The 22,299-nt window shown below is 41.9% G+C and overlaps 1 protein-coding gene across 5 annotated transcripts in view; it reads right to left on the bottom strand.

Moving 5' to 3' along the window:
- Window positions 1-22,299, bottom strand: part of LOC119648013 — a 416,281-nt gene that overhangs the window by 114,316 nt on the left and 279,666 nt on the right. For all 5 annotated transcript variants that reach the window (XM_038049415.1, XM_038049416.1, XM_038049417.1 and 2 more), the window contains one exon: window positions 21,220-21,340. In XM_038049415.1, coding sequence (XP_037905343.1) covers window positions 21,220-21,340 — 121 coding nt within the window. The remainder of the gene's footprint in view (window positions 1-21,219; window positions 21,341-22,299) is intronic.

Raw genomic sequence — 22,299 nt, 5'->3', positions numbered from 1 at the left:
GCTCCAGCATCACAGCACACCCGGTAACATAGCCAACGATGTTATTTGGAGAGTGCTCCCCGGTGCTTAAATAAAGTTGCTGACGAATCCTACCTCCTCACTTTCGACAAGAAAAAAGTTGCGATCGGCGTCGTTCACAACCCCATTACGACAAACAAAGTCAGGAGATCGTGCTTCCCAATCTTATACAGGTAAAACTGAAAACTTCCGTGAGCATTCGGGAGCTAGGTAAGAAAATAGACAGTTTCACCATGGTTTGCATTCAGCCATGCACATAAGTTTACAATGAACCGTACCTGATTTTGCCAAGCGAGTTGAAACTTGCCAATTACCTCCCTTAAATCTTCTCCCTTGTACTTGTATATTACTTTATGTTCTTTAGCAACAAAGGCAAAGGGGCCGCCTGCGATCACAATCATTGCGAGGCCAGAGGCAGTACCCGCCGACCAAGCCTTTCTTTCCTGTACTTGCGTAAGGCGGTTACGATATACCTCCTTGTCAAGAATATCAACCCGAACTCCGCTCCGAAGAATAGAACAGCGCTGCACTCATTAGAAGACGTGCTAGATGTAGGACACCCAATGTTTGCCATTACCTGACTAGTCCGCTCATTCCAGAGTCGAGCACCAATCCGAGGTACTTAACCATTGATTATTGACTCGCCGATTGATATGGGGCGCGAGGTCGTTATTTTTTTGGCCGCATGACTACTTTGTTTTTTTTTTGTTGAAACCATGGGCAGTCATCCATTCGCTTGCCCGTCGTACCAACATGCCAAGTCTGCTTTTGTGCCTGTTCAACAGTGCGTCAAGCAACAAATGTCACAACATCATCTGCATAGCCGACCACGCTCGACTTTTCTGGCATGTCGAGTCTTAGCGGACTATTATAAGAAACGCTCCAGATGTCCAGCCCTACCCACGATGTTATCTTTTCTCAGTCCTCCTATCGTCTCATAAAGCAGAGAGGGGTCTTTCAATTAATCCCCGAATATCCGTAAGAGATAGCTCGGCACATGGAATGTACTGTCTAGTGTGCCTAGAATTTCTTTCCATTTTACGCTTGATAAACCGCATCTACGACTTGCATGACAGCACCTACTGTGAACCTCCCTGCTCTGACACCAAACTGTCTTCGGAATAAATCTCCGGCAGCACATATCGCTTCACCGAGTCTACTCTTAATGAGATTTTCGAGCACTTTCCCGTGGCGTGTCAAACTTTGCTGATCAGCACAAGTCTGACCACCTTCCAGCGGGAAGGAAAAATGCCCTTCCTCAGGCAAATGTTGGATGCCCCGAGTAGTAGGCTGGCCGATGAAGGAACACCAGTTTGTAAATTTCAAGACCATGGGATTAAGCTGACGTGGTGGGTACTTACATAAAACCATCAGGAGGTGATGTTCAATCGCTGCATTTCGGAATCCATGGTAGCCGGATTTGATGATGTACAAAACAGAATTAAGAGCGACAACCCGATCAGCTGTTCGATCGGATTCTTTACCCACTGGAGTGAAGAAAAGTCCCCATATTGGTCGGCGGTATTGAGACAGAATGTGTTAGGGGTTGCCCATAGGGAAGGATTCTTTCTCGTCTGTTATGGGTACTGGTAGCATATATTTTGCTATGACTCCTAGCGCAACCGAGCGTTTTTATGTAAGCATTTCAAAATGATCTCGTCGTAATAATTATTGACAGGTTTGCGGAAACAGTATGTGACCGCCTGAATGTAACTCTGCAAGTAATCGCCAATTTGGTACCCACTTCACCATGACTGTTAGGAAGACTGGAACAGTTACGTCCACTAGGAGCGTTGAATGGAGCGACTACACGTTTCCGACCTTATTGGGGGCAGAAATTCAGCATGCATGAATACTCAGGCTACCGTGGAAGCATCATATCTAGGAACAATATCAAAAATCCTGCAGAGTTCTTTTGCCTAAAACCTCGAAACTTTCACCAAAACATGGTGTGTATTCATCTCTAATAAAGCCCATTTTAACGTATGGTTGCATCCTCTGGTAGCTGAGGCTGAACTTTGCTGGCAACCGGAAGTATAATTGGGGCAATGAGCGCTATGTCGACCTGGGCATTTGAAGCTTCTCTAGGGCTACCCCCATTTGTTTGTGGGTGAATTGGAAAGCAGTTAACGTTGCATGGATTAATTCATTGGGCCATGGAAAGGCGCTATATGGAAATTCCGTGGCTCTGATGTTTGCTGATCATATGGTTTCCAGATTTATCTTGGAGCAGACAAACTGTAGAGTAATCGCCGAAAGAGAAGAATGACCGTGAATCTTTTCGGGTTACAGTCATCTCGACCGACCGACCGACCGACACAATGGTTAGACCAGCGCCAGCATATAGCATCTTGCCGTCCACTGTCAAGTCTATATCTACTCTGAAGAACTCACCCAACCGAATGGAGAATTTGAAATTCCTACCGGCAGGGGAAACTCATTGTGGAACAAGAAGTGGGATACGAAACCCTTGGTAGGGCCTTTAACGGGACACTGTTCATATAGTCCTATATTTCATAAGTATCTTTTCGGTCTCCCCAGATTTCAGACGAAGAAATATTGGAAAATGTCCTTTCAAGGAATAATCTGAACGCTTTCTGCTTTTGGATGTTGTCAGATCCGCAAAAGACTGCGAATACTGCAGGTGGGAAGCTATTGAATAGACTTTAGGGATTGAACAATGAGTCTTACAGAACCTTGAGTGCTTGGAGCTGCAGTTTCCCAGACTAAACTAAACTAACTAAAATTTTTTTGTAGAAGATAATAGTAATATCCTTCGTCGAATGGTCTGTAAAAGTTGCAGTCAGTATTAAATGTGTGGTTTCTAATTAATAGCACTTTTGCCATATATGGAGGGAAATCATGACAATTGTAGAAAGGGGTCTATCGAATAAAATGGTCTAATTCAAGGACTAATAGAACTCAGTCCCATTACTGTACTAAATAACTCAATTCGCTTCACTATCTAAAAGAAACGTTTTGTTTAATCAAAGTATAAACACACGATTAGAAACAAACCACAACGAACCTATCCCATTATAAGAACTGCTTCAACATTATTTATATTCCCCAAGCGCCAAGCCCTAAATCCACTTTTAATCAACCGAAAAACTAACTTCACAACTCAATAAAATTTTTCAACTTTTATGTGATCTTTTTTAATTTGATTTCCAGCTCATGTCATGCTTGTCACGATCAAAACTAATAGCTAGATCAGCAATAAAATCTGACCATGAAATGCCAACAGCATATATGATCCTACGACATTCTGGTTACTCACATCTTTGTGTTGAACCGCTCTAGATACTGCACTCTGTGCACAATTCATTAATTCTAAACTATGGCGACAGAATTTAGTGTTCTAGATTTCAAGCATGTTTCCTAAGATCGAAATCAAAGAAAAAGAAAACATGAAAATCATGAAAATAACAATAAGAACGCATAAAGGATATCAATGGATTTTGATCGATCACATAAATTAATTTCAAATGGCGAGAATATAAACAGCGTTAGGCTGGTTGGGGCTCAGAATTTTAATTGAAGCAACAAGTAAGCTGGGATTTCAACGATCCAATGGTGATGGTTTAATAGTGCTATAATTTATACTCCGCGTGTTGTTAGTACCGTCTTTGTACTTGAGATGTATCTTGGAATAAATCAACGGCTTGTGAACTCGATTCGTTTATTATACCTCAGATCAAAGAGAAGTTGATGTTCTGATGTCCAATTTGTTTAGATACATATATCCAGGTTTCCGCCCCAACGAGCAGTGCATTCAGATATTAGTAGGTATGAAACATTTCCTTTGTTGTCATTCCGGATGTCCGCAGTTGAAGGAAGTTTATCCTAAATGCATAATTTTGTGATCTTTGATGCACCATGACATTTATTAGAAGTGAATATTCAAAAGCATCCTTTCTTAGTTTTGTTCCTGTATCGATAAATTTGGACTTCCTTGAAGTGCTAAAACCGATAGATACAGGAATGCAAATGAATATTTAGTAGAATATATAGACCAGAATTTTAGAACCCAAAGAATAGATAGAATATTAACTTTTTGAGAAATTAATTTGAAAAAACGTGATATATTCTGGACTACTCCAAAAAATGTAGTAATTGTGATGCAAGGCATTCTGGAGAAATATTCGAAATCTAGATATGTTAGTGAAGGCTAAAATCAGCCGAAGAAAAGATCATCCTAAGAGAGAAATGGGGGTTGGGGATGTATCAAATGAGGACCCAAATAGACTGTTTTGAGTTGAATTTGAGTTATTAAAAATTTGTCGACAGTAATAAGATTTCCACCAAACTTTCCAGTATGATGTTATACTTTCCGTTCTGATATTTTTTCGTCCCTCAGATGTAATGGGGGCAAAGTCTTCGGGCCACATCACTATCTTCTGCGAAAAAAATTTTCACTCCCCTTGCGTATATATGGCCCCTCTTAAACTCAACACAAAATGGCGTCACTTGCAATATGTAAAGGGATCCACAGACAACATGTTCTCACCAAACTTCGTGACAATCGGTCCAGCCATTTTCGAATAAATCCGGTGTGACAGACAGACAGACCTGTGAGGAGTTGCCAGATGTCCCATCAGGCACGACCCCAGTTTGTTCATCTCTGGTGCGTGAACAAAAAGGCCATGGGAAGGATTCCCAGAAAATAAAACCAACATGGATGAATTGAGAAGGAGTAAAATTACGCTACAGTTGTGGCATATAATATTACAAGTGTTTTAGATTTGGAGAAGGAGGTATTTAAATGAAGCACAACTCCGCCAAAAGCACCAATTGCAAAGGCAAAGAATGATGGGCTGAAAGGAGACAACTGGCCAAAAAGACGGTTCCGACACCCATCGGATCTGATCATGAGGTACTCCGGAAGCAGCAAATCGACCTATTCAGGAGAAACTTATAAATTTTACGATTTTTTCCAATACCAAACCCGGCAAAAGAGAAAGCTCATGGAGGCTTAGCGATTGGAAAAGGCGAAGCAGTCTGTAAAAGGAATAATCTGGCCAAGAGTCGACGAGAACAGAGCCCTGACCCAGAAGAACTGCCTTTTATGCCGCTTGAGGCTAAAATAGTTTAGCTGTCCACCAATCCATTAAGAACCTGGTGAGAGCCATCCGAGTGCTTTATAATAGGTCGCAGGAAGAAGAAAGAATGCCTAAGGAAAAGCCGAAAATTCCTGCACCCAACAGTGTGATAGGCGACCTAAGTAACACCAAAGCACAAGGTCATTAACCTTTAATCAAGCAAGAGAGTGCGAGGCAAAGAGGGAGAAGCTTTAAGGAATCAACAGGCGCCATAAAAGGAAGGAAGGGCGTCTTGATCAGTCAAAGAAAAAAACGGAAGTAAAAATTCAGAACGAAGAAAACATGTGTTCAAAGTGGGAATGCCGGCTAGCGAAGCCAAACCGAAGGCAAATAAGTCGGGATACCGTAAGCTCGGCGGTTCAGCTATGAAGGGTTTTGTTTGCTTCTTCTATGAGTATGTTTGAGTGCAGAACTATCCAATTACGTAGCCGTAGCCGGTTATGTATATGCATTTAGCATGTCAGAGTACTTGCTTTAGTGTGATATTGATATTTAGTTGCAGTAAATTTCCACGGTAAAGTCAACTTTGAGCTACTGTAACTTTCTTAGTAATGGTACGATTTTGATCAAACTTAGGAATAATATGCTACATATTATATTCTATATTACTACCAACATATAACTCTGGGATAAACTTGAGGGGGTTTTTACTCAAATTTCTCAAAAATATGGTAATGTACTATTATTAACTTAATTTGAATAGATATCGATGAGGCCTGGGCACCATATAGATGCAGCTTCATGAATTTGTTTCAGATTTTTCGGTTTAGTAGTTTCTGAGAATGGGTCCGTTAAAGAAATCATCACTTTCCACCCCTCCCACTCCCCGCCTTTCTAACAAATCTCAAAACTAGAACGGGCATCGAAAACTACTAATCGAGACCTTTCATTTGATTTCCAACATGACTATATTCGGTGAAAAGAAATTTCACACCCTCCTTTTGCATGTATGGAGGGCATAGAAGGATACCGCTCACTGCATGTCTGGGCGTTCACAGGTCCCACCTTCTCACCAAATTTCGTGTCAATCGGCATATCCGTTTCTGAGAAAAGTCCGTGTGACAGACAGACATACAGACATTGAACCGATTTTAATACGGTTTTGTTTTGCAAACAAATAAATAATAAAAAAACTGTGGTTGGGCTAAGGTCGTAAACAAGAAAAGGAGCAAGAAACCAAAGATGCGAATTCGCCCGGAGGCAATTGTAATCTCCAGCAAAGGAAATTTATCGTACGGGAAGATACTGAAAAAGGTGAAATCTGACCCCGACCTATGTAGAAGAGGAGGATCTCGATGAAGTAACAACCAAAGAAGACATCTGCACTGCCTTGAAGCAACAATTCAAGTTGGAGGAATTCAGGGAAGAATCTTTCCTGAGGCTAAGAAAAGCTTATGGGGTACTCATACTGTTCAAATTCAGATTGGATGGGTTGTTTGCCGACTAAGGGAACATATCTCCCTAAAGAGGTGCTTCAAACGCCTACCGTTTGGACACTTCGCGAAGGTATGCACTGGTGGACACAAATCCGTGGGGTAGCACCTATAAACTCGTGACAGGACGATACAGAGGCCGTTCATCTCCGCAGATCACATGCTCTATGCTCTTGTTGAAAATAATCCAGAGGTTATTTCCCCAACAAGAGACAGGTACTAACACCTTCCAGCGCCCCCTGAATGTAACGCCGATTCCACCAGCCACCAGGGAGAAGCTGCTGGAGATCTGCAGTCAAATAGGCGACAACAAAGCTCTCGGTCTAGGCGGCATACCAAATAACGCCCACGCGGACAGACATACATCGATTCTAATAAAGTTTTGTTCCAAACAAAACCTTAAAAATGGCCATCTCCATTACAAGGAGTTCGAGGGAGTGCGGTTATACACTAAACAATGAATTTGCTAGAAAATAAAAGTTGTCAATGATGACTTTTGATATTTAATGATTACAATTTTGAGGGTAGCTTCGTGTTGTTGCGCAGCTGAACCAGGTTGGTTCATACAATTCGAATGCAAAAAAAATCAACTTTGAGCGAAGTAACCAGCCGATATTCATAACCAACGGCACAACAACCGGTATCCGGTCTAGGCCTACCTTAATAAGAAATTACCATTTGTGGTTTCGTAACAAGTTGTTTTTAGAGTAGGGTTGTCGGCCTTATAAAATCCCCAACCTGGAGGACCAATCGGTACATTTGTCTCGTCTTCAAGTGCGAGAGATTCGCCTCCATTCTTCCCCGTTTGAAGTTATTCATTAAGAAAGGACTCTCAGTGAACACCACGTGGGAGACAGGGTTTGGTAGTAGAGCTGTTAGTATTGGTTCAGCAGGCGTTTCCCAGGTTTTGTGTTCCATTGTGATTACCGATCCACAGTTTGCTCTGAGACCTATCTTTATCTATGACCCCAAATATTCGACGACATTTAGGAATCCTTAACTATTTCTTTTAAATTTATTCACATTTTATTATTCTTCAATTATCACTTTCCCGGCAGATGGTGGATTCTACCAAATACGAGAACTAAGTGCCAAATAGTTGGGCTCTTCTGATTCGAACCGCCGGGCGTGCGGACCAATTTTTTAAAGTTGCAGTTCTCGGAGTTGGGCATGCTCCTTGGTTTCAAATGCTACAGGATTATTGAAACCATCCGCTGCCCAATAGGATGCTGGAACGGCTCGCGACGATTCGTCGTGATCGCGGTCCTTGTTTTTCGTCTTTCTCGGTCTTCGCACAGTTCACCGAAAGGAGCTCACAGTCAGCCCCGCCGAGATGGTGTACGACGAGAATCTGCGACCTTTGCCTACCCTGTGCTGAATATCTCAGAGTGGGATTAAACGACTCCAGTGTGCTGCGCCGGCTTCGGGCCGCGGTTTCGAAACTGCGGTTGACTCAACCTTCCCGACACACGACGCCAGAGGTTGGCATCCCCAGGGACCTCGAGACATGTTCACAGGTCCTTATTAGGGTAGATGTTCCTCGGGGGCGCTGCACCCACCATACGGCACCTTTGAAGTTCTGGACCTACGGGAGCACTCTTTGAAGCTCAATGTTGGGGGCGGCCTCAAATGGGTCCCCTGTCGGCATTCGCCGAATTGGGGACCGGTCCAAGCAAGCGCCCGTGAAGCGTCAGATTCGCCCTGTAGCCCTATTGGAAGGATCACGTTCCGGATTCCTCTGCTAAACCCGATCGGTTTTAACTGGGGGCGGAGTGCTGTGGCAGCGCATCGGAGACATGAACCACGACTGCATTGCCGATGGTGAATTCGCTTCCGCCGACGCGCTGTACTGCTGCTGACCTGGCGAACTTCCTTCCTTCTGATTCGAACTGCCTTTCTTTTTTTAGGAAATCCTCGCAGTTTCAACATGGAACACATCTAACCTATTGGTAAGTTTATTATAGAGGTCGGAATGAAATGCACTTTGGGTCTAGATTTTGTATAGATCCACGACTCTGATTTGTTTTTTAGATTGTTGGCCTATGTAGTTACCGAAAATAAGTCCTGCCTCATTTTATGTTAAGTTTTCACATTTTCACCCTAAGCTAAATCTGTTCCTGATAATACTAATTGAGATCTTTGACTCGATACCCCACCCGCGTGCATTAGGAAAAAAAGATTTATGTCCCTCTTCCATGTATGAGGAGCCTCTTTCTAAACTCCATGCAAATTTATGCAACTCACTGGGTACTTGGAATTTTATAGTTACCAAGTGTCCACGAAATTTCGTTCCAATTGACATAATCGTTTAGGAGAGAAGTGGATGTGACAGATAGACAAGCAATAAACAGAAATTCCTCTTAGTGATGGTAAGGGTGCGGAGCGCCCTCAGTACAATCTTCGGCGGGGCAGCGAATGTTGTTGCAGAAATAGTTCCGATGGACATTCTGATAAGCTAAGCACGCTATATTTACCAGAAATGGCGAATGAATCTACTTGAAAAAGATACAGAATACCAAAGGTCGACAAGGCTGAGTCGCTAGAAAAGTGGACGGGGACTCACAGAGTGGTTGCTGAACCTACATACTGATTTCCTGATTAACTATCACCTAATCCAATTCTTGTCAGGACTGGTGGCTACAGAAAGTATCTGTACCGATTCGTGTCGGGCGATTGATCCTTTTGCCTTGACTGTGGTCGGACTCGGAGCATGTCATGTTCTACTGTCCACGATTTTGCACATAGTATGAGCCTGCAACACTCTCCCGCAGAACTTTGTCAAGGAAATGCTGAACTCGGTAGTAAATTGCTATACGGTGAACTTCGCAATGAAATGCGCAAAGTAGGCGCGAGGAGCAGAACGCTTGATTAAAGCGCAATCACCCTCGCGGGGTAATGCTCTACGGCAATTCCACGGGGAAGGAGAAAGTGGGAGTCGTTTAAGTGAGTGAGAATTCCATACACTTGGTCTTGCAGGGCCTAAGATTTCCACTTCTCACTAATATGAAAAATATAAGTTTTAAACTTTGAAAAACAAACTAGCGCCACAGAGCGGAATTATATTACTCTCGTTTTCCCATTTCTTTCAGAAAATTTCCATGAAACTTCTAATTTTGGTGAGGGAAATCCTTTTCCACAATTCTACACTTTTACGCTTTTGTCATTTGTTTTATTTCAATTTTTTTTCTTAGCGTTTATGATCACTATTTTCAAGTGGTAAACTCACAGAAGGGAGACAAACACAAGACGAATGCGGAGATCCATGACGAATGGGATTGGAACCCAGAATAGCAGGGTTGAGAGGCTGGCGCTCTACCCGCTCAACCATTGTCCTGATGTCCCTTTGTAATTTGCTAAATTTTTACATACGAAATAAAACATGTTTCCAAGCCACACTACACTTGATTAATATCCGTCTTGTACGCGCAAACTTTAGTTTGAAAGTGCATTTTCTTTGTTGTTCAAAGTCTAGTTAGGTTAAAGGAAACTCCGATTCGGTTGAGTCGCTATGGTCTAAAGGGCGCTATTGTACTAGGAAAAGCCTGGCGGTTATAAACGGATTATTGCTTACGGCATCTACAAGGTACTCTCTCTTAACTTGGGAGCTGGTTTCGGAAGGGATACTGACTGGAAGATACCGACTTAAAATGAGGAGTATTTGAACAGTACAGTGCTATGCATCAACAGAGGGTTCCGATGCAGAAGGAGAGGAGCCTAAACGTGGTGTCACCCTGATTGTGATAGGTCATTTCAATGCCAAGGTGGGTTCTGATTACACCTTGTTCCGACATATGATGAGGAAATTTTTGGTTATCGTAGCAACAACGGTGTAAGGTTTGTAGATTTCCGAAACTTTCATCCCCTCGTTATTGACTGTATAGAGCCTGCCATAAGGTTAGTTGGTTTTTGCCATCAGCAGTAGATTTACGAGTTGTCTTCTGAATGTGCGTAACATGAGAGGCGTTAACATCGAAGTGGATGATCACCTAATGATCGTTTGCTTTCGTTTGTGAACGTGACGCGCTCGAGCTTCGATACAGTGAGAAATATGTAGTGGAGCATGCGCCATGGGAAAACAAAATTAATTAATTAATTAATGTGTTGTTCAGGGAGGCAGAAGTTGTAGGAATTAATAACAATTTCCGAGCCATATACCGCACCGGTCACAAATCAGTCGGTGGTCTGATCAAGGATGTTAAAAGTCGGGCCCTTATTCCTGATAATGAGCAGCTCAAGAAGTAGAACCGTTTTTAAACCTATAACATTCGGTGAAGATCCACCTCTCGGGAATTAAATGGCAAGCCACCATTATATGCAGATACGTAATGCTTCTATAAATTGAAATGAAATCACCGATGCCTTCAATGCTCTCAAGCAAAGTAAAACTGTCGGGTTTTGATGGTCCTCCAGCGGAATTGTTCATTGCAGCTCTTGTAGTTTTTGTAGAGCTGCTACTGTCATTTATCCTGAAATACTGGGGATCATTTATCCTGAAATACTGGAAGGCTATTTGTGTTATCCCTACCATCGCAAAGTTAATAGTTAAAATAATCTTGGAGCGAATCAAGGAACATCTCGAAGGATTGGTCGCTGGTTTTCGCTTTAGATTCTTTTGTATCGACCACATTAACACACTGATCATCACTTTGCGCGAAGTTTGAATCTCTGCTTCACCTACTCTTAACTGATTTAGAGGAGGTTCGAAAACCTCCAGCATGTACAATGTACTTGACAGGTCCAAGCTTTCGTGAACGCTAGTCTGCGTTGTGTCATCGGGGCGCTTTTGCCTGACTCAATGTCGAATGAAGAGCTTCGTTGGCATACGAAGAAAAAGGGACAGTGAGTAAGTCAAACATCAAGAATTGGCGGCAATTCTAGGATGGCCAATGAATGGGTCGTCTAGAACGATATGACGCAACACAGTTGAGGACGAGTGCAAATTTCTCGGGGGACAAACGCTGAAGAAAAAGAAGAAGATCCTAGAGGAAGGTGGAGCATATTCCATCAAATGGACAACGATAGGCATGGTTGACGACTTATGCCCCATTAAATATTACAACTACAAAATGGCTACTCCTGGACGGCATAACGCTAAGTGTGATGGTAATGAAACTGATGCACCATCTCAATAAAAATTATATAGGAAAAAAAATAACAATAGCAAGTAAGCTATGTTCCACAAAAGGGTCAAAAATAGGATCCCGTAGAAGCCTTTAATAGATACGGCTTCACAATAAACTAAAGGAACCTATGTTGAAAGATTGAAAATTTCTGAGAATTTTGCAGCTGTTTCATTGTAACTGAATTTGCTTTATTTAAAGACAGAGGAAGGGAAGAACTGGTTCCCGAAATACGGTATTTGTTTAAAAATAGCAAATTGAAGCCAAAGAAGGAAGATCTTCTTTTTAGATCATGTAACTATAGTGGTATCATCCGGACTCCTGAAACAACTATAGGTAGGGAGGAAATACCATATCGTATTAATTGAATTGGCAATCCTTATTTGGCAGATTTATATCTGAAATTTGCTGTGATGTTATGTATGTGTAAGTATGCATGCATCTATCCCCTTTCTGTGATTTGGTATAAAATTGACTGTCTGGTTGAAATATCATAGAAAATATCAAATGGATTGAGAATGACACTAATTAGTTATCAATAAATCACTGGCATATTTCCACAAACTCTAACTAAGTTTTCAAACCCGTAATATCTACGAAATCATTAAATGAGTAGAACCGATTTGGTATAATTGGCAAAATTAATCAACATTTCAACCTGGAGTAGGTCAAGAATTGCTTCGAAATTAGTAGCACATATTAGACGCAGCTGATTGGAATGGGCTTCTAAGACCACGATAAATTCAATAAAGCATGACGTATGTATCTTTTTAGAAGTTATTATATAAATCGCTTTGTAAAAACTCAACAATGCTCGATGATTTCGAATTCATGCGAACTTGAAGCCTTTAACTACTGTGCATTCTTCCAATTTGACAAATTCGCTACAAAACCACCAGGTGATTTATCCAGGGTCGAAAGTCGTTTCCATGCAGATAAATTATAATTATTCTATAAATCTTTGGCTAAAGTAGCATTCAGACTTTACCAGCGATCCTTATTCATCCAGTTGAAACGTTTCTATTAACATGTTCTCAATTACATTGAAAATGTGGAACATGGTCACGGTGTTGATGCCTAGCAAGCTGGTATGATGGAATGTTTGAAAAGACCAGGCACCCACTTTGTCATGTTGCGCGGATATTAGCCATAATGTCGATAAATTTATTAGCATGTCAATTTTCTTTACTTATCGAATTCTTAAGACCGGTGCTAAGTAAACTTCACGCTTATTCATCTGTGCCGCTATGCTGTTGGTGGCACCGTATCGGTCGATAGTGTCCTCTAGAAACTTTGTTCATTAATGCTTCCACTGGGATATTTCTTGTTTCGTTGGTGGTATTTGATTATACGATTGCTAACAAATGTTGTTTAAATTGCATAGGGTATTGCCAAACGGATGGGATCGAATAAAGAATGAGAGTTAAAACCAGGATCACCTCACTATGACAGTTGCTCTTCGGGTTCAACAGAATTTAGCAGTGTAAAATGGAACCAACAAAAGTTTGCAGAGAAGCTTTCCCCAAGGGCAATATCTTAAAACAAATGGGCATCTCAAGGTCCTTAATGGAGTTAACTCATCTACAATTTTTCGTGCCATTGAGACTAAAAAAATCCTATAAAACTGTAATGACTTATTAGGATTGCGATGGTCAAACCACCATCCTAAGTGACTGGAGACGACCAAGAGGGGAGAGTTATCCCAAAAACTTAACCTTCCGCTGTTAGTCCTGCGAATTATACTCTTTGGGGTGGCGCATCACTCCTGTTACTGTTGACGTTTGTAATGTGTTCTATTAATGTTAATGACCCGGAATTCGCAGATTATGTGAGAAGTTGTTTTGATGATCATGAAAATGAACCCTCTGACGAATATTCGTCAAGTGATGAAGAGGATATAGTGATGACAGATAGTGAAAATTTAGACGAAATTTATGATGATAAGGACGAAACGGAATATGGCTCGAATATTGTGAAAGGTAAGAATGACCGTAAATGGTCACTGTCACCACCTGAACGATCCACAGGCTCGTAACCTTGTAAAAATACCAAAAGCCAAAACGACTTTGAATGCTTTGAATGCTTCAAACTCAGTTTTCTAAGCTTGCTTATTGACCAAACCATAATTGAAATAATTGTTGAGTATACAAACATTGGAATGGGTATTCCAGCTGCAAAGTATTCTGGCCAGCGATCCGTTCATGAAACAGATGAAATTTGAATTAAGGCTCTTGTTGGAACATTGTATGAGGAAAAATGGTCATCTGAGCACAGAAGAAATGTGGTCAGGATCCTCTGAATATAGACTTGTCATGAGCGATATCCGATCCAAATTTTTGGTTGTTTGTTTAAGATTTGATGACAGAAATACACATGACAGGTGTGACAAGTTTGCACCAATTCGCGCTTTGTGGTCTGTTTTTATTGATAACTGTCGCAAAAACTACACTTCTGACATGTATTTGACGATTGACGAACAACTTCTTGGTTTTCGAGGGAAATGTCCTTTCAGGGTCTATATAGCCTCTAAACCTGACAAATACGGTCTTAAAATTGTAACAATCTGCGAACGTTCTACCTGATTGATGCCATTCCATACATTCGTAAGGAGAATCGCAGCACAACGGATAGTCTTCTTTCATACTATTTAAAAACCCTAGCAGAAACTGTGCGTGGAAGCAACCTGACCATAATTTGTGACGCTTGGTTCACTTCGGTTCCCTTGGCAGAAGAAATGCTAAAAAAATTTGGTGTGACACTTGTTGGAACAATACGCAAAAATAAGCGACAAATTCCACCTTCTTTTCTTCCGTACAATAATTCAGTCCTGTCATCTCAGTCCGCTTTTGATGGGAAGACCACCATTGTCTTTTTCACCCCAAAGAAGAACAAATCTGTTATTTTGATCTCTACAATGCATGACCAGAAAGATGTAAATGAGGTCACCAAGAAGCCAGAGATAATTGACTTTGACAATTCTACCAGAGGTGGTGTAGATACCTTCGACAAAATGGTTCATGAATATAGTGTGTCACGATGAACTAGGCCCTGGCCTCTTGGCATGTTGCACGGTATTTTTGATTAAGCAGACATAAATGCGTTAATCCTGTACAAGCTTACGAATGCTAGGAGAAAAACTACAAGGAAGAATTTTTTGAAAAATTTAGTTTCAGGAGCATGTTATCTACCCCAGTCACAAAAATAATGTTAACGGAAGGAAAGGAAGGTTAAGAAGATGACCTCCGCAAATTTTGAAGCTCCTTCGAAGTGCATCTACGCCTCTGTGCTAGTTACGTTCGAGAATGTAGGGAGAGATCCTTTCAGCACTTCGACTCCTCACGTGCCATTTCACAAAAATTCACGCTCTTTTTGTGGTAAGTGGGTTCGTACCGTATCCTGAAAAATAAACACAAACACGGGAATTCGGCCACACCTACCAAAATAAGCAACACGTGAGCTGAACCTGAAAGTAAAAACAAAAATAAAACGACGGCTCGACCGCGCGCGAGGAGCCGTAAAACTCTGGATCTGAGTGCTGCGATCGAAAGGGAGGATCCACATCGGGTCACTTCTTCGATCGATGTTTCCCCTGTCTGGTTAAGTTGGTCAGTGCTTCCATGCGAAAGAGGAACTGGTTGATGGACAAAGATGATGTTGTGTCATCAAACAGCAGCTTCCAGGATGTAATAATTGTGTAGACACGATCACTGACATGGTATTAACGGGTCGTGCCTGGCATTCGTAAGGACAGGTCCTGATGGTCCGAGTTATCAATATATGTAGGTCCGATCTATCATTATGTCTGTAATAGTTATTGAATCTGGACCTATCGTATAGTCCGCAAATTTTCCATTATGTCTATCGTCATGTCTCTGTCAGTTTCCTATATGCGCGATAGGAGTTGAAACAAGCTGATATTGAGGTGCCTGATGTACTGAGTGCGTATTCGGGTTTGAGGTTCGAAACGGCGACATTCGCTCTCGAACCAAACCTTCAACCCGTGAAGCGAGATAGGCGTCAGTCGCCCTTGCATCCTGCCCATTTCACAGGATATCTCCTTGTGTCCTCATGCCACCATCAGTTGGATGGTAGGTCATATTTCAATGACCTTGCAGGAAGTTCGTGGGAAGGCAATAAAAGTCGCGAGACCCGTGCTCTCGTTGTGTCACTTTGCTGGCTATTGTCCCTAAGTCACAAGAAAACTCTTTAGCCAATAAAAATTTTACTGTATACACGGTATCTCGGGAACCACGAGTTTCCTTTTTAAATGAATATACAGTATCTCAGGAGCCATTTGTCTTCTTCTTTAAACGTGATTAAATTGAAGTAGTCATGAAAATTCAATAGCCCTTCCAGGGTAGAACGCAATAAGTTGCCCTCGAAATAATATGTAGGAATAACTCAGTAAAAGATTCAGCCAAAAACGGAAAAATAAGGTACTTATTTTCCTTTTTCTTTGGCCTTGGCCCGGTCCAATAGTGGAGTCAATTTGGAAAATCTTTTACTGATTATGCCAACTAATTTAGGAGTGTGAATGGCGATCTTGACAGTTCTGCCCTTTTAGGATACTATAGGAAAAAAGTTTATCTGGTTTCCCATTGTCTACGGAATAGGCCATCAAAACTAGGTGATGTCTCGGAATGTCAAATTGTCATGATCATTGTAGAATAATGGGGAACTAAAAGAATATTGAATCTCGACAAAGTTAGACCAAAAAAGTTCACAAGATACGGACGAGGAGTTATACCCCTCTTCATGCAAATAATGAAGTTCCGCTTTCCCATATATGTGGCCTCGCATATTTTTTCTAATAATTAGGTTTTGATATTGATTGATTGCCTTAGGACCGTAAAACCATATAAGTTGAAAAATGTTACGGAAAAATATCAGGAATTAAGGCGCACAGAAAACACTGAGGTCTACTACCAACAGCTAGGGCTTGATCAGGGTCTCTTGCTGCATGAAAGTTTAAACTCTTACATTATCGTCAAACTCAATTCAAGTTGGTTGAGATGGGGTACAAACCAATTGATACCACTAAGTGCATAGTGACTTCGGTGCCAAATGTCACGTTGAAGTCTTTCCATTGCATATTCCCCTGATTTGCAGCTTTCACCCTGAATTGAAAGCATGCAAAATACAAATTAGATGTCGTGGTATACCAAAGAAATGAACTGGAAATTTCCCTTTAAATTTTGCGAAGGGATGAGGTCAAATGCGATTTTTTTTTTCAGTAAAACTTAAGACTCAGGACTACAAGCATCCGCAACAAAAAATTCACTTCGGCCTGGTTTAAGTCTGAACTTATGACGGATTTCGCTTCAATATGATTCGTGCTCATGATATGTTTGCGATTATATATAAATGCAACGATTACCTCCTGTCGTTGCTTTCGGTCACGATGCTCCCAGGATAGAGGTGAGGTAGCGTCTGATGAGTTGCTTTTGCCCTGGACGAAACCGTCAGTCAACTTTTGTGTTGTAAGACGCAGGACGGCAGATGATGTCGTCAGCGACGGAGCAGTCCATCATCTAGATAGGATCTACGCTGATGTAGGAAGGGAAGATTCGGAAAGCGTAGGCGGGATTGGATTTAGAGTGTTGAAGGCTCTAGCGAAGTCAGTGTAAATGGTATGCACTTTTTGCCGTGAATTTAGACATTTGGCGACCAAGTTGGTAAAGTCAAGCAAGTTGGAGGCAGTGGACCTACGTTTAACGAAGTCGTGTTGCTCTTTCACTATGTGTTGGCCAAAGTGGGCGGACAACTAGTCGCTGATATATCTTTCCAGGATTTCGGAACAGGAAGACAGGAGGGAAATCGGACGGTAATTCCCGGCAAGCGTACGATCGCCACTTTTGTGTATGAGGATGATGGGAACCTCTTTCCACAAGTCGGGAAAATGATTCTCTTTCAGGCTTTTGTTGAAAATAAGAGATAGGGGAAGGGAGATGGACTTACTAGTTTTGAGCAAACAGAGATTTGGAAGACCATCGTAGCCTGGTCCGACATTGGCATCAAGTTTGCCAATGAGATACTCGACAAGGATAGGAGTAAGAAGGGAAATGGTAGGCGATGAGGGGCAGGCTACATCCACTATCGGGAGGGATTCGGAGGAAGGAGGGGGAACATAGACTGACGAAAAGTAGTGGCAGAGTAAATCACAAGATAGTTGGGGGGAATTAGCTGAGAAGCAGAGAATTTAATGGACGGAGGGGATAACTTGGCAGGGCAGAGGGAGTTGCAAATGTGGGACCACAAAAGGTTTCAGGTTTCCGCGGTTTAGTGAGTCTTCCACACTGGTCAAATATTTGTTTCTCGACTTACGTATTAAGGATTTGATCGAGGAACGTAGTGATTTGAAAAAAACTAAGTCAGCATCGTTTCTAGAAAAAAGGAACTTCTTCCTCGCAGTCTGTTTTTGACGTAGTTTTTTGTGAGTTTCAGTGGTGAACCAGATGGGGTAAGAGCGTAAGCACTTAGGAGTGGAGGGAACGTAACAAGGAAGAAGATCAGATAAAACGGTATAGAAAGTGTTTAGTGCTTGGTCACAGGTAAATGGAGAGAGGAGGGGGACCCAGTTGATTGACGCCAGGGCTGAGTTCAGGCCTTTGAAGTTCGCCTGACGGAAGTTGAACTTGGTAGGATTGCGAGCGACAGGAGAGTGAAGTCGGAATATCTGAATATCGAACTCGCGAGCAGGATGATGGGCGTCCGGGGAACGTAAGACGGGGCATGAAGGGATTGGGAAAAGCAACGCACTGGAAGGTTAGAGAGGACAAGGTCAAGAGTGTGATCTAAGCGCCACAGGTGTACATGAAAGTAGATAGAGCAAGGGAAGGGTGGGTCGAGTTATTAGGGAAGGAGGGAAGGCCAGGAGAGCATAGGAAGATTAAAGTCGCCACAGACGATGAAAGGAAGTGAGGCAAACAAAACGATTAGAACCTCTGATAATCTGTCGAAGAAATCCTCGTACAGGCGGGCTTGGGCGGGAAAAATATACACACGACATAAGTTTGGCGGAAAGACACGTATGGTGACAGAATCGTAAGAGGAGGAGGAGAAGGGAAAGATGATTTCGGCACGGAGAGGGGAATTAACAGCTATTTGGGCTACTCCGGCAATTGCCTTGCCAATCGCAGCGCAGTCACAACGAAAGACAGAGTAACCTAAAATCTAAAATTCTGTCATCCAGCCAGATTTCAGAAATGCAGATGACATGATGTTGGAATGCTAAGGCAGACAGATTGAAATCCGACAGTTTGGTCCTTAGACTCTTTACATTTTGATGAAATATATATATATATAGTTGTCGGAATAATTCAAATTGGGCGAGGCAGGCGGGCGGGCTGGAAATTTTCACGAAGCTTAGTCCTCTGATAAGGCTTGACGAAGACCCTCTGTGGCCAAAAGGAAGATTGAACGATAGCATCGAAGTCATGGAGATATGTCACTTTGAAGGAAGCTATCACTCGGTCAGGAGAGCCATCCTTCGTCAACTTTACACACTCAGAGGTGACAAGGTTGAGTTGGCTTTGCTTCTGATATAGGTCAGAATTTCGTTGGGCGTGGTGGAGTACGCTAGCCTTGACACGAACAGATGTTTCATCGGAGAGGCGACGTTGAATTGGGGGCCGCTCGGGTGACACGAGGTCGGGAAGGCCTGCGGTTCAGCGGGCGTCGATGATACACAGGGGGAAGCGTGTGGTGGTGCTAATGCAGCGACTGTAGGACAATCGCCAGAAGTGCGTAGGGCATCCGATACTGAGTAGGAAACATGTCCCTCGGATGGAGGATGATTTTTCAGTTGGCTAGCGGACGTCGTCGGGTTGATACAATCTTTTATAGAGGCACTGGAATAGTGCGTGGCAGATAGAGCCAGAGAATTAGTCGACCGTGGCGACTTAGGTATGGTGCCAGTATTGTTGGCCGCAGTCGCCGGCAAGGTATAAGCAGAGGCAGTCAGCGACATCTCAGGAGCTGAGGTTACGCTGGTGCTCGATGAAGCAGCAGCTTGTGGGGGGCGAATTGTTAGCGATTTTGAAACTGCATGTTGAATCGACGCCAAAGTCGCCGTGTGTTGATGCAGCAGCTGAATTGCATCAGATAGCGTGGTACCGCAGCAGCCGTTACAACGATAGGTAACGTTCGGTGAAAATTTTGTACGAATATTTATAAACGCAAGCTTTGGCTCAACTAGTCATTCCGAAGAAAAGTTATATTCCCAAGAAAAAAGAACCGAACGGATACTGTCGACCTTATAGATTATATCTTCGTTATTATCCATCCTGCAAAATTCCTGTTCCCTCTTCCTCTTGAATCTCCGTGGAACTCATACAACATTCAAGGAGTATCTTCAACTATTATGACCGAGAGAGGCCAAGGTAGGGTGGGGACCCCGAAGGCTGCGTTCTATGTAGATCCAAGGTAGAATAAATAGCGATTGTGGATGCAGTCTGTCGGTGATCTTCCCTGTCGACAGATGCATTCAGAATATGAGTTTTACTATTGCAGACATAGGTTGAGCGGGTTTTTTATGGCCATTTTCAGTTTTGGGTTTGCAGCCGTAATATCGGGCGACATTTTTCTTCGTATTTCAGGTTCTGGTGCGGTCCCAAAACATCAGATACATGAAAATGGTATGAGGGGAGTGGGACTGTTGCAAAAGATTCCAGGACCATATACTTGAACCTTGTTAACACAGAGCTGTGCAAGTGCATGTTGACGGGACACTTCAATAGAGCTACATTTAGGTACTGGCGCATGGTCAGTTTAGCTACTTTTCTTTAGGCTTTTGGATAGCTTTGCCCTCTTGGTTGACCAAGGTCAACCTGGATGATCACTTTGACCATTACTATTTCCGACAATTCATGTAGATTTGCGCTGATAGTCTGTAGTTTATTCTTTCGTACTGAATTGAAATCTTATATCTATTTATATTTTGATCCAATATCTTTCCAGTGAAAAAGCTACTGTTTATTAGAGCCAATTTCTTGACCTGAATGTTAGTAGTTATTCGACTCACGTAAAGAGATATTATCATGATAAATAGTCTGAAATCAAAGAGATAAAAATTGGCAGCTTCCTGGAAGAATGTCGGCAGTTTATTGTATGTAGATTCGCGAATGTTTCGAAAATTTTAAGAAATCCCAATCATCTTTTCTTTGCATAGATATAAATGTCTGAATCATCAAGTTTAGTACGCATACAGCAGGTTTGATCGTAGGAGATAACCGGAGTTGCTGCACATTACTGACAATATTTATGGAGTATATGCATTTAGAGGTACGTATGGTGAATAACTTTTTGATTTACTACTCTACCGGGGTCATAAAAGAAAGGGTCGTTTACTATTTACTCAACAAACTTTCCAAGTACTCAAGGTGTTGGACCTTAAACAAAAAACCATTTCAATTAGCCTCCACAAAACGGTGTTGGTAACGCTTCAAAACCGATAAGAAATAATGTGCATAATATATTGCTAGTTGTCGGTCATACTTAGATGCAAGAATAATCGTTTGGACAATGATCGTCTGACGTGCGACTTACCTTTCAGGTATTGTACTGTAGTAAAGCAAGACGGTAGCCACTTCATAACAGTTAAGTCCGGCTTCGGTCACATTACTGGCTTCGATAGTTATGATTGGTCTTCCTTTTAGATCTCGAGTGCCTGCAAAGTAAATAACAAATGACTTTTTCACTATTTAACTGATGACATCTTAATGATAGGTAATAGAAGAGACTATATTGCTAGGCAGTGTCAGCGTCTTTCCAAAAGAATCTGTTTTTTCCATGCATGCGTTTCGCTACAAAGGAAATCATCTTGTGGGAGACATGGCACCTAGTCATGTTTAAAACGAAATTGGTGACCATTGGAACATGGCAGCCGGTGTTAATGAACAACATGGGATCATTACAATTGGTCACAGGTAATGATCTTCGGAGAGTTTTCTCATTTGCATTTTCTTTAGAAGAATCTGAATGAGCAGTGAGCTCCTCTGGAGCTGGTTTCCATTTTGAATGTTACATGGCGTTTGCTATGAAAACAATTTTAGTGTTTATTCAGTTCGCGTGGAAACAAAAATTTCTATAGAATCGCTACCATGGCGAGACGATGATGTATTTAAAGAAAATATTGATCAAGCAGGATGCTAGGTTTTGAGATGGAGACTAGAAGTTTTCAAGGGGCCAGATTTAAATATTAATGGTAAAAGTGTTTATGCGGAACCAGATAAATATTGATCAGAATGACTTCAACTTTCGTCTTCGGTTAAAGTTTCGGCATATTTTTAGAGGTGGCGGGGATACGTGTGAGAATTGACGGGTAAAAGCGGGGTAAATGGATTTAATGTAATGAATTCGAAGGAATCAGAGAAGAAAAAGAAGAAGCTGTTTCCAAATAAGGGTAGATTGACTTTTTTTCAAATGTTTATCTGACTTCAGAAGATTTTGTATCTCTTACAAGTTTGAGAGATATTTACTCAATAATGCCCGCGATTATTCAATGAGCGAATATGTGTCTTTCAGTAGTCACAACTGCCTTTATACCTTCTATCGCTACCGAGTTCCCTTCTAACTCGATGTTACATCAGCTGGGTCGCTTACCGGGTAGCAGTTTCGTGACCTATT

The sequence above is a fragment of the Hermetia illucens genome, chromosome 2, assembly GCF_905115235.1.
Source record: "Hermetia illucens chromosome 2, iHerIll2.2.curated.20191125, whole genome shotgun sequence".
Lineage (NCBI taxonomy): Eukaryota > Metazoa > Arthropoda > Insecta > Diptera > Stratiomyidae > Hermetia > Hermetia illucens.
This window is presented reverse-complemented; position numbering and strand designations above follow the sequence as displayed.